Consider the following 16,093-nt stretch of genomic DNA (forward strand, 5'->3'; position numbering starts at 1 on the left):
AGATACATCCACAGAAAACACAGACATACACACCCACCCTCACAGAGACATCCAGAGAAAATAGACAAAGACAAACACACGCCCACCCTCACAGAGACACCCATAGAAAAAGCTCAAAGACATATGCACACACCCTCACAGACATCCACAGAAAATGCACAAAAACATACACACCCACCCTCACAGAGATACCAACAGAAAAAATACATACACACTCATAGAGACACAAACCAAAGACATAAACACAGACACCCACAGAAACACTCACAGGAGGAAACATTTATGCACCTTGCATTCCCTAAATCAACAGTGTGTGACATGCATGATAAAAAAAAATGCAGAAATTAAGAGATCACTTTTTAAATAATCATATTTGTAAATGTGCAAACAAAAATAATTCTGTGAATTCAAAATTGTACATTAATGATCTGGGTAGATGGCTAGATGAAGAAAAGTACTTTTAAAAGGTTGACATATGTTTGTTTGATATTTTCCCCATTTTCCCCAACCAAGAGCACCACTTCAAATATAGTGTACAAATGTTCCCATCTGTCAACTGTACTTGTGGATTTTGAAAATGCTGTACTCTATATGGTCTTGGTGGAACCATAAGCTGTGGTACTCATACCATTAGATCTGGTTAAATGCAGGATTTAAGCTTGTTGGTATGCATTTCAAAATTAAGTCAGCTGTAGAGTAAACTGAACAGTTTTAAGTTAACCTGTCTCATTTCCAACACTGAGCAATCTTAGTCTGAGAGTATAACATGTTATGCAGATGTAAAAATCTTAGATAAAATGCCTCCTTGTATCTGGAAAGTCCTTGCATAAAGGGACAGTAAACTGGAATGTAATATATATCATTTGTGTATTGAGGAGGAAACATTTCTGCATGGTTTTAAATATAGAATTTCTACAGCATTGTCAAATAATCATAAATACACTGCTGCTAAAAAAATGTGTTTTTATGGACCCCTGGTCCCACCATACAACTACTACCACACTGAAGTTACAATCTTAAATTGCACAAAGAAATAAAAAATATTTGCTAAGTAATTCCTACCTCCTTTGCAAATGAAAGTGATCAGCTGACTCAGGCACACACTCTACAAACAAAGTGCCAAGTCTGTCTCACACTGTGCATAGTGGTTTAGTGCACACTCAGACATCCTCTCAAATGCTAATACTTTACTCCTTGTAATAACATTTCCAATGCTCAATTAGCACTCTGCTGTAGTACCCACTGGCTGGCTGCCAAAATGTAAAAATATTTTTTTTTTTTTTTTTTTTAGTTCTTGCCTCATGGGGCCCCCCTAGCCCATTGGGCCCCTGACAGGAGTCACCCCTGTCACCCCCTGATGGCGGCCCTGACTACCCACTAAAATCCATACCATATAAAGTTTGAGTGTAATGCCAATGGAGTTCGAAATTCCACTCAAGTTGTTGAATTTTTAATTTAGTTCTCTGCCATAAACTTTCAATGCAGCTTTTAAATATGATATAACACACACACATAGCTGCACACACACACACATACATATACATATACCTTTGACCCATTGTTATATGCGTTATGCTTTTAAATCTTCCCTAAAACCTATTGTAACCATTTTAGTTTGTCTAAGAATGCGCAATAACAAACGTTAATACTTAATACCAGGTATTCAAAATTGTGAAAAGGGAAAGGGTTATTTCGGATTGTGCATGAGTGTAACACTTAAAGGGACATAATATTCATATGCTAAATCACTTGAAACTGATGCAGCATAACTGTAGAAAGCCATCAGGAAACTATTATCTGAGAATCTCTATGTAAAAAAGGAAGATATTTTACCTCACAATTTCCTCAGCTCACTAGAGTAAGTGCCCTTGCAGGTCTCAGGACAGACATACTGATTTGCTGCTTAATGTCCTTTACAATAGGGTGCAAATACTTAGGATATTTTGAGATAAAAGATCTTTCTTTTTTACATAGAGATGTTCAGGTGATAATTTCTAGTCAGTTTTTTTACAGCTATGCTGCATCACTTTCAAGTGTTTCAACATTTGGGAACTGACATCTTGAAATACTAGCACAATGAACTCCCTGCTACTGCTTCCTATTCAAAGCATAGGGCACACTATGGGCCAGATTAGCATGCTAATGCTAGCATTGGACGCGATAAGCAGTATCACCGGACCACGCTAATATTGGAGCACAACTTGGTAAAAAAAAGTTCATGGTAAATATGATTTATCAGAGAAGGTTTAGTGTGGCCGACATCACTCTAGCCCACCTTTTACTTTTAATTGATATCACAACCGTCTAAATACATTACATTACAAGTTGAAAGTTATGGGTTGCGCTTGAGCGAAAGTCAAAATAGCACTAGAAGAACTAGAGCATTTTGAGACCTATAATGTAAGGGTTAAAAACAAGGTTAAAAAAATTCACAAAAAATAAAGTATTAGTAAAAAATATAACATATACATTAAAAACTATGTTTAAAAGGTTTAAAAGGGATATGGTTTATAGCAATATGTTTGACTGGGAAGGACTCCAAATATATATATATATATATATATATAAATATATATATATATATATATATATATATATATATATATATATATATATATATATATATATATATATGAATGTGTGTATGTAAACATGTGTATAAATGTTTATACTATATTTACGGCTAGATTACAAGTGGAGTGCTAAATTATTGCGCTTCCGCAAAATACCATCCGATATATCATTTTATATTACTATATCAAAGGATTTAGGGCCAGCTTACAAGTGAAGCTCATGAAAGCGATATTTGCCCTCCACTGTGCAATAGCAGTGCACGCTAATGTGCGCTGGTATTACAAGTTCACAGCAATGCGAAAGCGACCTAGTGCGACAATTTAGCACATCACTTGTAATCTAATATCATAACTTGCTGTCTGCGTAATATGGTATGGTAGGATCCCATACTGGGTCTTGGAGAGAGTTTAGAATAAGGTGTAATCTGGGGAACATGGTATTCCTGCATACAACCAAGTCAAAGGGTACCTCATTAATTAATACATCTAAGATAAATATGAATAAAACAGACATTGTAATAAAAGTTCTCTCCCATCAACAGCTGAAATTATAGGACAATTTTCTTATAATAAATATTAATGAGCAATTTTTTACAAATGTAAACATTTTGGTCATCATGCGACTGTCATGTAAATTGTACATGGTTTTGGGGCACACAAAGAAGTTTGTTGTAATACAAATGTCTAGCATAAGCACACACAAAAAAAATCAGCCAAACAATAAATTAATATATATTATTTCCTTAACTGCTACCACTCATAACACTATTAATCTTTAAATAGTCAGATTCCCCATTGTATTTACCCTCTAAACATCCAGATACCCCATCACAATTAATACTGCTAATAACAAGACTGCATATTATAGCTTGAAAAAGAGTAGTTGCCCCCCAAAAAACTGTAAATTTTTCAGACTTAAAGAGATAAAATACACACAAAGGGGAGCACACTCTTAGGAACGAACAACCAACTATGGGCCAGATTACAAGTGGAGTGCTAATTTTTCACGTGCAAATTAACCCACAAACGGGCAAATTTGCGTGTCTGACACCATGAAAACGAGGCTCCCTTTGAAGCCTATGGAAGCGCGCTCTCATGAGCGCAATATTTCCGTGCAATGCAAATGCGAGGTTGAGGTAATAGTATCAGCACGGTTGGGGTTAATTGCACTGAGGTAATCAGATCAGTATGATTAGGGTTATTTGCAGTGAAAGGATTAGAAGGACATGGCTGGGATAATTTGTTTTAGAAGCTTCTGTTTATTTGCATTTTTTAGGGCGGGGTCAGATAAGCAGTGGCTAGGTTCTAACCTCAATTATTTGATACTCCAAATATATTTTTTTAAACATAAAAGCAGTAGTATGGCAGCTAAAGCAGGGCCACTTTATTTATAAACAAATATTACTGTTTTAATACTACTGTGTAGCAGTGACTGATGAAATACAGAAAACAAACAACAACAACAAAAAAAAACAACAAACACTCTTGTAAGGACATTTATTAACAGTGATAGCTTAATCCTTCCCTATATCTGACAGCTGCATGCACCATATACATTACTTGATATGCAGTAACTAGTGTGTTCAGCTACTGTATGGTAAGGCACTGTAAATCACAGTGTATGCTTATTAATATCTAAGCCAACATTCCAGACTTTATTCTCACTGAAATACAATATTCATATGTATCTGATTATCTATACACAAGAAATACTGACAATGGTCATGGTTTGTTACAAACAATTACATATATATGTATCTGAGCCAAGATAACAGACTCTCCTTCCTGAGATAATGCTCCTGAAGGAAAAGCCCTCTTTTATAGTGAAAATAAGGAATAAGACATAGACAAACAGAAAGGCAGGGTAGTAGCTATTGATAAATGCTAACACCTGCATTACATAGTGACCCCCCCCCCCCCCCCCAACTGAAGGAGTGCAGGGAAAGCGAGAACTGTAGGTGCACATTCTAGTTTTTGTAGAAAATGTGTAGTTTTTTTTACCCATCAACTGATAGTCTTTTACCTTTTCTTTTTTACACATCATTGTTTGTATCTTGTACAAAGCTCTATGGTTTTCTTTTAGGTATTCTGAGATGATTGTATAATCTTTATCAAACTTTATTTGTGAGTGTCTTAAACAGTATTCTATACATGCAAGGACCCAATCATCCAGAAAAGTTGCAAGAACAAATGTGAAGCCACATACAAATTTAACCTAATTATGCTATTTTAGTATTCTGTTGAAACCACTTGATTTGCTCATTTATACATTTTTTCTCAGTCATTTGCTGAATGGTCAGAACTGAACTTTTTTTGTTTTTGTTTGTCACAATATTCTAACGTCATTACCTACAGTTAATACATTTATTTATTAACCAAAAAAGATGTTTGATTTTATACAGAAGAGGGATACAATTTCACATTTTATGCATTTGATAGAATTGTACATTTTAATACAGGAAATGAATATTTGTTTGCTACAGAATCAGCTACCCAAGATCATTACATCCAAGTTATTTTTAGTAGTACTTAGTTTTCTACTGTATGCTTAGTAGTAAAAAAACAAGACACGTACTGACTTCAATGATTGGCTAGTAAATCTGCTGACAGCATTCTTATTAAATAGAAATCAGATACTGAACTAAAAATCAGGTACCATAAATATATATTTTCCCGACAAAAAAAATTTACATAGTTATTTTCTTACTGGGAAAGCAATGAAATATTTCCTTTTTAGTTTGTTGTGCTTCAATACGAGCTGCAATAGCAAAGAAAGTCATTGATTTGTTGCAACTATTCATGTTTTATTGACACTGTTTCATATTTTCAGGTGAAAGATGTGGTATACAATACACATGAATATGAATAGGATTTTGAATCTGTAAATTGTTTGCGTCTTTTCTAGGGAGACTATTTGATGGTTACAATCAGAAACAACCGTGGAAGTTATACATGATCTGTTAAACATCACAGAATGTAGACTTGGTATGAACAAAATTGCATTCTTTTTAATATTTTTGAAACTCATTATTTGCCAACTGAGGTAATAAAGTTGGCACTGTCTGTATAATGTGCACAATGCATCCTATTACATGTACATTTCTTATGACTGAAACAGATGGGCTGTTAATAATGAAAACAACAATGAGATCAGCATGTTGTTCATCTTCTTTTGTCTTACTCGTCGTACCTTCACATTCACCAATAAAACATACTGCACATACACGTTAACACTACATGTAAATTACATATAAATATTCATGTTACTAATCTGGGTGAGTAAACCGTTTGGAATGTCTTGCTCCGTGATTCACAATTTGTCCACATTGGTGATTAGCTTGCTTTGAATTGGCATCACCTTTGGCAAAACAAGAGTTAAAACAAAAAAAGGCAAGAGCATTGGTCCATGGAGATTTCTTGCTGTTTGTTAAAAATACAAAATGTATCTATAGGCTTATTGATCTTCAGTTGCAATGGCTGCTTTATGCTATATGTAGAGTGGTGTTTCTTGTCCTGTGAGAAGCCTAAACATGGCTGCCGGCATTGTTTTCATGTGAATCTGCAGCACAAAATGGAAAATTGTTAGAATATCATTTTCAGAAATCAATTTGATAAAGTTATTTGTTCATAATCCAACTGTAAACTTTATGAAAAAAAAAAAGAAAAGTCTACAACAGTAAATACATTGAGATATTTTTTGATTTAAAATGTTTTGTTTTGCATGATGAAACAACTTTGCAATATAAGCTTTTTATTTCCCATTTTCACATAATTTAGCTCTGAAAATTGAGGATTTTCTATTTCTCAGGACTTGAAATCCAACATTCTGACTTCTCAAGGCTAACCCTGTAACATATTTTCCCTAATTGGCTTTAACTGAAAACAAATGTAATACAATGTACTTTATACTAACATTATTACCATGGCTAGTAGGCTTGTGCATTCCGCAGCTTCATTAACTGCTGAATCCAGGTGGCTACTCACAGCCATTGGCTTTTTTCAAAGCTAGATTTCTTCTTGTGAAAGTGCAACACATTATGATCTGGATTTGCAGAGGTCACAGGTGTGTTGAACTTTCACAAGAAGAAATCTGACAAAAAAAAATCTGTAGGCCTTGACCGGACGCCTCCCTCTGCATTCGACAGCTAACTAAACTTCCGAATGCACAGGCCTAATAGCTAGCCTTGTTGTCTGAGGCTAAGATTGGCTCCTCCAAATAAGTCAAATGGAGAGTGGAGTGTGGCTTTTTAAAAATAAATGCAGTAAACGGGATGTTTATTTGATTTAGGTGATATGTCATTCTCTTGTAGCACACAATAATTTCTTGTAACTAGAGGTGTTTACTGTCTCTTTAAGGTATTCAGCTTGTTATTACAGATAGCCTATTCCTTGTTTGAGACCTTGGATAAAATCAGGAAGATACAAAACGTCCATAAAACAGACCACAATCTGATGTTTGCTATCTTCACGTATGTTTTAGTTTAAAGGGATAGGGAAGTCACAATTAAACTTGCATGATTCAGATAGAGCTTGTCATTTTAAGACATTCTTGTGATTGGCTAACTAGATGTGTTTATCTGGCTGCCAGTAGTGCAATGCTCTCCCTTCAGCAATGGATAACAAGAGAAAGAAGCAAATTTGATAATAGAAGTAAATTGGAAAGACATTTTTTGGAAATATAGTATATAACACAATATGCTTGAAAAACCTTTTAAAGACAAAGTTTAAACAGAAATTCCTACTAAGTTAGTACGATTTTTTTTAATGCAACAAAGTTTTTGCTTCTTGAAAATAAGAGGATCCACTGTAACTTCTTTAAAGCCAAGGTCAAAATGTGATCCTTTAGAATCAAGGAGAGAATGTGCAGGGACACCTTGAGATTTTAATTTAAAATGTTTTGCTATGCACATTAAAACAAATTTGCATTATACTTTCATTATTTATTTTTTCCCCTTTACCTGTAATTTAGCTATGAAGATTCTAAGAATTGGAAATGCAGACTGCAGCCTTAAGAAGTCAAGCCCGGCTGCTACATATCTTCCCCTAGTTAGCTTCAATGGGTAATATCTGCAGAACAATGTGCTTTATACTAACATATTGACCATAGCTAGCCTTGTTGTCAACTCAAGCCTGGATTGGTTCTTCCAAGTAGAGAAAGTGGTGGGTGTGGAGTGTGGCTTTTGAAAACAATTGCATAACACAAAATGTTAATTTGTTTTTTTAAACATTACACTTGGCTGATATGTTGCTATTCTATAGCAAAGCAACAGAATTGTAATTAAGGTTTTTTGTGTCTCTTTAAGACACACAAGGAGCAGACTGGAAGTTATTGAAAGTGGGAAAAAATGGGTAATTTAGTGATTACTGATGAGAATTAAGAAATCATTTTTTTATCTCCATAAAGAAGGTTTCTCATTGTATTAATAATATTAATATTTTAAAATAATATGCTCTCTTTGGGCAGCTTGTACCAATTACAGCTGATACAGTTACAAATTCTACTGTGCAATACATTGCATGACTTATTGTGGTTTCACTGCTAATCCATATGAAATCACCAGGATAACTCATTACAAGGTTTTTAAATACATTTGGTGCATGTTACCACCCCATACACCTTGCATGGGAACAATTCCACACCAGTATTACAATCCTTGAAACATTTTTTAATGTTAAAATTATTTTTTGTCTGCTCAGTTCAAAATTTAAAAATAAAAATATAGTTTAATTCATTTTTATACAAATTAAATACGGTCACGAGAACATTCATGATATAAATGGTTTTAAGTGGGGAAAAAAAACTATTAAAATATATTGGCCAATCATTATCAACAATGAACAAATTAGCTGCCATGTTTTATTTTTGTTTTATCTGCATTTATATTTATTCCAGAAAGGTCAATGAAAACTTTTTGGAAAAAAACTACTTGAAAATCTGGATATCCCCCTATTTTTCTTTTTTTTTTTAACTACAGTTTTGCTGATACTTTAATTGCTAAGTGCAGTTGAATCATTTACCCAGCATTAGTCTATACACTACACTATAACTATAACACTCAGACAACTGTTCTACTTATGGTTGGGAAAGACTTAGGCCATTTGTCAGAGTCCAGAGGGACAAGGTTCCCATGCAGGATCTTTATCCACCTGGCAAGCGGGTAATGTCTGTTGCCCGTAGTTATCATTGCACAAGCAATTGCTTGTGCTGCTGTGCCCCCTGCTCTCGCACAACCAATTGCGCCAAAGCAGGGCTTGTCAGTCATCTAGGTCAGATAATTTAACTCCACCCACTTTCAGGCAGAAACGCTAAGTATCAGCAGTCTTAGGACCACAGCTACTTAACTAGCATTTTAGACCTGCTTGCACTAACCTGCAACTCTCGGGCACCTGCAGTTTCATAAATGGGGATATTAGAATACAGTGCCAAAATTATCACATGGGATGTTTTCACTTCAGAATTCTGATATATTGAAATTCAGACCAAGGGGTAAATTTATCATAGTGCGAGTGGACATGATACAATGTAGCATATTATGTCCGCTGCACATCGATAAATGCAGACAGCATGCGCTGTCTGCATTTATCATTGCACCAGCAGTTCTTGTAAACTGCTGGTGCAATGCCGCTCCCTGCAGATTTGCGGCCAATTGGCCGCTAGCAGGGGATGTCAATCAATCCGATTGTATTCGATCAGGTTGATTTTCTGTCCGCGGCCTCAGAGCAGGCGGACAAGTTATGGAGTAGCTCTATTTAGACCGCTGCTTCATAACTTCTGTTTCCGGCGAGCCTGAAGGCTCGCACGGAAACAGCAGCCCCCAATACTGGAATTGATTTAATAGTTATGCCTATATTACATTTATGCTATACAAAGCTAGCGCTGCAGAACCTATTGCCGCTCTACAAATAACTGACAATAATATATAGTGGCATTGCCAAAATGTTCAGTTCTAAAGGCAAGAATATTTTGATTATGTAAGTAACATTCTACAATAACTAGATGTATTAGGCCCACTCTCTTGCAATGACAAAATACACTGGTAATAATTCTAATTAAGGAGAATAGAACATTGAAAAAACTGGAAGCTAAGATATTGTTTTCCCACATTTGCTCATTCTCTCTGTCCTTTACCTTCTATTTTTTATTGGTGGAGAAATGTATATAACTAATCTATTATGTCACTATATCAATAAAAATATTTTTTGCAATACTAAGACAGAATAGTAATTTATTTCATATGGTAGATTAGAGCTCACATTGCATTTCTTCTGTTTGCAGAAACACACATAGGCTGCAAGTTGTCATAGTCACAAGTGAAGTAGCAGTGTAATAATTCATTTCTTTATATCAATCATTACAGGGCAGCCTTAAAGCATGAAACTACATTCTCAGATAAAATGCCAGTGTAATCATTATTTTAGCAGAGTCTCGCATGCTTTCTGACAAGAATCTTTAAACTCCAAGCAATCAGCTGCAGAGAAACAAGATCTGGTTGAAGGAAGGACCCTGTCCTGCGATAGAAATATTCTCATAGATAGAGAATCTAATAAGGTCTCCAAAAAAAACCAAAACACCCTTGTAGTTTGAACAAGGGAACTCTCTTAAGGGTTCACTTCCCATCCATGGGAACTTAGAAGAACAAGATCTCTTGAAAAAGAGTTTGCTTGAGGAAGGGATGAACCCTTAACCAAATATTGTCCTGGAGGGCATCCAAGTACTAACCAGGCCCGACCCTGCTTAGCTTCCGAGATCAGACGAGATTGTGCGCATTCAGGGTGGTGTGGCCGTAGGCTCCCCCGCAATTCGCCAAGATGATCCTTAAAAAGTGATCATTTAAAAAGAGAAATCCTTGATTTTTTTCCCTCGCCAAATAAAATTATAGTAAATGTTTTGTAAATAATGTATATCCTTTTTCAAAAGTAAGAGAGGCAGATTCTGTAATAAATATAATAGTTTTGGGAAAAGGATTGCTTTTATTAACATAACACGTGCAGACAAGGAGATAGTGAGGTTGTCCCAATCAATTAATTTCTTCTTAAATACATCAAAACATTTAGGGAAATTCAGTTCGTACCATTGTGCCGGATTTTTTTCTAGATATTTAATTTCCTTAACTTCCCTAAAGGGATATGGAGTATTACTCTTTGGGTTATACATCCAAAGAAGCTCAGATTTCGCCAGGTTGATTATATAACCCTGAAAAGGAACTGTATACTTCAATGGTCTGCAAAGTTTGGGGGATAGACTGATTTGTGTTGCTCAAGAATAGAAGAATGTCATCAGCAAATAACATAGTACTAAGTTCTAATCACCTAGTCTAATCCCTTTTAGCTCCTTTCTTAATAGGATCGCAAGGGGTTCTAGTGATAGATTAAAGAGCAATGGGGAAAGAGGACAACCTTGCAGTGTACCTCGTTTCAAAGTAAACCTATCAGATAGCTCACCATTAACAATGATAGAGGATGGGGCCTGATATATTAAGCGAACAAATTGGTAGAAACGGCCTACTAGACCAAATCCTTCAAGCAAACTAAATAAGTGGTCCCAGACTATGGAGTCAAACGCTTTTTCCACGTAGATTGTAATCAAGGCTAGATCAACTCTATTGCGGGACTTCTTGCTTATTGGTTTAGTCCAGAAATGGCCAATATAGCTTTTAGAAGATTTTTCACCGGGTTCCTTCCCATCATAAAGCCTGTTTGAGCCAAATGTATTATTGAGTTCAAGCTTTGTTTAAGTCTTTGTGAAATGATGGCTGTTAAAAGCTTATAATCTTGATTCAACAAGGATATAGGCCTATATGATGAGAGGAACTCTGGATCTTTATCCTTCTTAGGAATCAGTGCCACATTGGATACCGTAAAAAACATTGATTGCATTTGGTTTTTAGCATAGTATTTATTGAAAAGGGAAGATAAAGTGGGGATAATTTGATTGTGGAGACGTTTATAGAATTCAGCTTGGAGGGCGTCAGGGCCTGGGGTCTTGTTTAATTTAGCACTTTTAATAGCCTCTAAATTCTCATTTGATGTAATAGGTTCATTTAATCTTTGAAGGTGGTCCTGGGTAGTAATTTTAGGCAATTTTATACTTTGTCAAAATTTCCTTTTGTTTTCCTCATTAACCTCTTTAGCAGAGTAGATTTCCTGAAAATATTTAACAAATTCTCGTATTATATAATTAATATAAGTGATTCTTTTGTCTCCACTTTAAATTGTTGCTATAAAGTTCTTTTGGCTCCTGCTCTTAGATAATTTAGCTAGAAATTTTGCAGATTTCCCATAATACCCGCTGAAAATAGCTTTTTTTTATCCTCTATTTCAAGAATAAATCTCTTTCTAGTCTGGCAGCGGAATACTTACCCCAGGAGGTCTGGGACGGGTTACTTATATAATTCCCATAACTATTCTTTACCTGATTGGCTAGTTGTTCTTCCCTATACTTATTCTTTTTTTCCCATCTACATAGGAAGGCTTTAATTTCACCCCTAAGTACAGATTTTGCCGTTTCCTAGAAAATTTCTGGCCTATCAATAAATGAAACATTAAAATCATAGAACTCTGATGAAACGGTCTGGAATAGACTGAGAAACGCGTTGCAAAATAAATACTGTTTGTTTTATACCACGACCCGGTATTTTTGCTTCTTTCCACGATCCACTTGTTTTTGAAACAGGACTTTTACCACGGAACCTTTCATACACTGACACTGTCGTTTTTGGAGAAAAGTCTCGGTGGCGTGAGTGCAGCAGGAGAACACCTATCAGCTTGCAGCTCACCTGGTCCGGCCATTGGCCCTAAAAAACGTGGGTGCTACTTTCTAGACGCCTATCTGGATTCCACAGGTCCTCTGGGTGAGACCTCCAGCGTACTGACTGCTGGAATTTGAATGTCAGCCTGCTTTATCGCACCTTATTCATTTAAGGTGCCACTTTCCTTGTGAGTAGTTTTTTGCACATCACTTTTATACTTGTTGTTTGAACGATTCACACTATGTTGGCGCCCCTTGTTTATCTTCCATTCTATCAATAAATGAAACATTAAAATCATAGAACTCTTTCCACCTTTCTTGCAACCAGTTCTTAAATTTGCAATTGTTTACTAGGTATTGAGGAAAGAAAAATCGCAACCTAGTTTGACTCTGTGAGCAAATAGTATTGATCTCCAGTGAAATGATGGCATGATCCGAAAAGGTAATATCCCCTATATCTGCCTTAATCTCTAGACCCAACATGTTGCTAGATATTAAAAAATAATCAATTCTTGAAAAGGATTTGAAGGTCTTGGATTCACCTGTATACTCCTTGCTATCTGGGTACTGTAGTCTCCAAATGTCTTTTACTGAAAGTTTGTGACAAAAATGTTGTAATACTTTGGATTCCCTATTCTTCCTAGATACTTGACGAGCATTAGTTCTATCTAGAACAGGGGAAAACGCCATATTAAAATCTCCAGCCAAAATAACATTCCTCCCGATAAATGGGAATAGCTTCAAATATAGATTATCCCAAATTCCTCTGTCTAAAGAGTTTGGGCCATAGATATTGCATAGGACAAAATGACACTTATTAATCAGTAGTTCTATTATTTGAAATCTTCCTTCTGGATCAATTTCCTGTGATAGAATTTGGTACAAAAGTTGCTTATTAATCAAAATGGCGAAACCCCTTTTCCTTTTATCATATGTTGTGGCGAGAATGTCTCCTACCCAACTAGAATTTAATTTCATCATTTCATGGGATTTGAGGTGCGTCTCTTGAATAAATGCAATATCGGGTCTATGTTTCCCAAGTTGCTTAATGATAAGTTTCCTCTTAATTGGGGATGATATACCCCCAACATTCCAGGAGACAAATTTTAGCTTATCCAGCATTTAGGAAGTAAAACAAAACAAAAAAAACAAACAAAAAAAGTAAAAACACCCTGTTGTCTCCCCACCCACCCTCGATTGATGACCGCATTGCGAGAATAGCCTGGAAAGCCTGGACACTCCTAATATAAAAGTACATATTAAAGAAATATGTATGATCTATATAAAATCAATCTATTTTATGCTTGCAACAAAATCCCTGTGCTTCCGCTCCGCTATCAAGTGTTATTGAGTAACGGTCCTTCTCCAGAGAAATTTTGGCTGGATACAAAAGTCTTGCATTAAAATTTGTCTTAATTAGTCTGGAGCAGTAGGGTGACATTTCTCTCCTCTTGGCCAAAGTTTCCACTGAAAAATCTTGAAATAATCAATATTTTGTATTGGCCAATTAATATAGCATTGGTTTTACGGTAATGTCTAAGAATATTGATCTTATTCTGAAAATTTTTAAATTTTATGAGTACTGATCTGGCTTTATAAGTACCATCAGGATTATTTTGTATTGGGCCAACTGTATGCGCTCTTTCTACCTGTAATGGTGTGTAATCTGTATTTAGTCCAACTAACTGAGGGAGCTTGGAAGAGGCGAAGAACAATAAATCCTGAAATTCCGTTGTTTCTGGGAGACCCACAACTCTTAAGTTATTACGGCGGGCCCTATACTCTAGATTTTCCATTCTTGTTTATAATATAGTAATTTGGTTGCTCTGTGGAATGTTCTTGTATATTAGCTCGAACCTCTATATCTGAGACCCTTGCTTCGACCTCCGCTATTCTTGTAGCGAATTGTCTCACCTTACTCGAAAGGCTCGCAATGTCCTGCTTATGTAGTTCAAATTGGGGCATAATTAGTTCAGAGAGTTGCTGTAGTAGCAGCATATTTTCTGGATTACCAACAGAAGAGTCATTACAAGTCTTTATACTGGTATCAACCTGTTGGTTTTCTTGTCTTTGTGTTTAGGCGGCATTGCCAGCGAATTAGACAGAGTGCAGTACATATTTTTCCATGTGAAAATAGAGGACTCACATTAAGTGTGAGATTTGTGAATTAAGTGACTAAAAAATAGAGTGTTTATTTGTCTGTGTCAGTAATAGAGAAAACTGTGGTGTGAAGTGGAGCACCCACTGGCTCCTATCTTGTAAACCAATATTGGGTGTGCCAAAAAAACAACCAAAGTGAATAAAAAAAGAAAAAGAAAAATACAAAAATAATATAAAAAAAATAACCTTAAGTGAAAAAAGTAGCAGAAACTTTTACAGAGTGTTATGACTCTCTAGAGAGTAAAATTACCTAAACACAGGGCCCCACATGCAGCAATACCCAAATCACCTATGGGCTTTTAGTGAAGTGGTTGTATTATTTTACAAATAATGAAATTTAATATTGGTGTCTAGACTATACCTGTAAGCAAAATTTGTAAGTTATAAGTACATAGAATTACAACGATTCTTAGTTCCAGAGAGCATACACATCAAAAAAAGTGGTTAATAATACGTAGAGACTTAACCATAGTCACAACTTAAAGTGATGGTAAACTCCATATGTAGCGATAATATCAATTAACAGGATAGATTACCTTAATGACACACACCAAATTACATCTAATGCAATATATTAAAAAATGCTTTGATTACTTGTATTTATTTTAAGACTTACTGATATTTTACAATATTACAAACCCAATGCGCATGCATGGAAAATAGCAGGGTCAGAGCGCACAAATTCTCTGAGGTGCAGAGAGGGTGGAAACAAGGTACACATCTAGTGCCTTCAGTGAAGAAAATATAAGGGGCAGAGGGATGCAGTGCTACAACGGTTTGTAAATAAGTTGAAAATATAATAAAATTACATATAAAAAGTTTAAAAAATTTAAGGCGGTTTAATAGATATGCTATTATAGAATCAGAATCTGTCAAGTACCAACAGAGGAGTTTACCATCACTTTAAGTTTCCTATGCTGTAGTTTGAACTTTTTCTATTAGTACTATAATATCGCAGGCAAATTAGTACCTATAAAGGGGGTCTATACCTGAAAAAAATCAATAACACTATCCTATCCTGCAGGGAAACAGAACTAGATAGATACGCCTAGATTTAGAGTTTGGCGTTAGCCGTCAAAACCAGCGTTAGAGGCTCCTAACGCTGGTTTTGGGCTACCGCTGGTATTTAGAGTCGTGTAGGTAAGGGTCTAACGCTCACTTTCCAGCCGCGACATTTCCATACCGCAGATCCCCCTACGCCATTTGCGTATCCTATCTTTTCAATGGGATCTTTCTAACGCCGGTATTTAGACTCTTGGCTGAAGTGAGCGTTAGAAATCTAATGACAAAACTCCAGCCGCAGCAAAAAGCCAGGAGTTAAGAGCTTTCTGGGCTAACGCCGGTTCATAAAGATCTTAACTACTGTGCTCTAAAGTACACTAACACCCATAAACTACCTATGTACCCCTAAACCGAGGTCCCCCCACATCGCCGCCACTCTATTAAAATTTTTTAACCCCTAATCTGCCGACCGCACACCGCCGCCACCTACGTTATCCCTATGTACCCCTAATCTGCTGCCCCTAACACCGCCGACCCCTATATTATATTTATTAACCCCTAATCTGTCACCCCAAACATTGCCACCACCTACCTACACTTATTAACCCCT

The 16,093-nt window shown here is 35.9% G+C and overlaps 1 protein-coding gene across 1 annotated transcript in view; it reads right to left on the reverse strand.

Annotated features, from left to right (window-relative positions):
* Window positions 1–4,055: 4,055 nt before the first annotated feature.
* Window positions 4,056–16,093, reverse strand: part of APBA2 (amyloid beta precursor protein binding family A member 2) — an 821,823-nt gene continuing 809,785 nt past the window's right edge. The window contains exon 14 of the mRNA XM_053717552.1: window positions 4,056–6,132. Within this exon, the coding sequence (XP_053573527.1) occupies window positions 6,061–6,132 (72 nt within the window). The 3' untranslated portion in view covers window positions 4,056–6,060. The remainder of the gene's footprint in view (window positions 6,133–16,093) is intronic.

The sequence above is a fragment of the Bombina bombina genome, chromosome 6 (assembly GCF_027579735.1).
Source record: "Bombina bombina isolate aBomBom1 chromosome 6, aBomBom1.pri, whole genome shotgun sequence".
Classification (NCBI taxonomy): domain Eukaryota; kingdom Metazoa; phylum Chordata; class Amphibia; order Anura; family Bombinatoridae; genus Bombina; species Bombina bombina.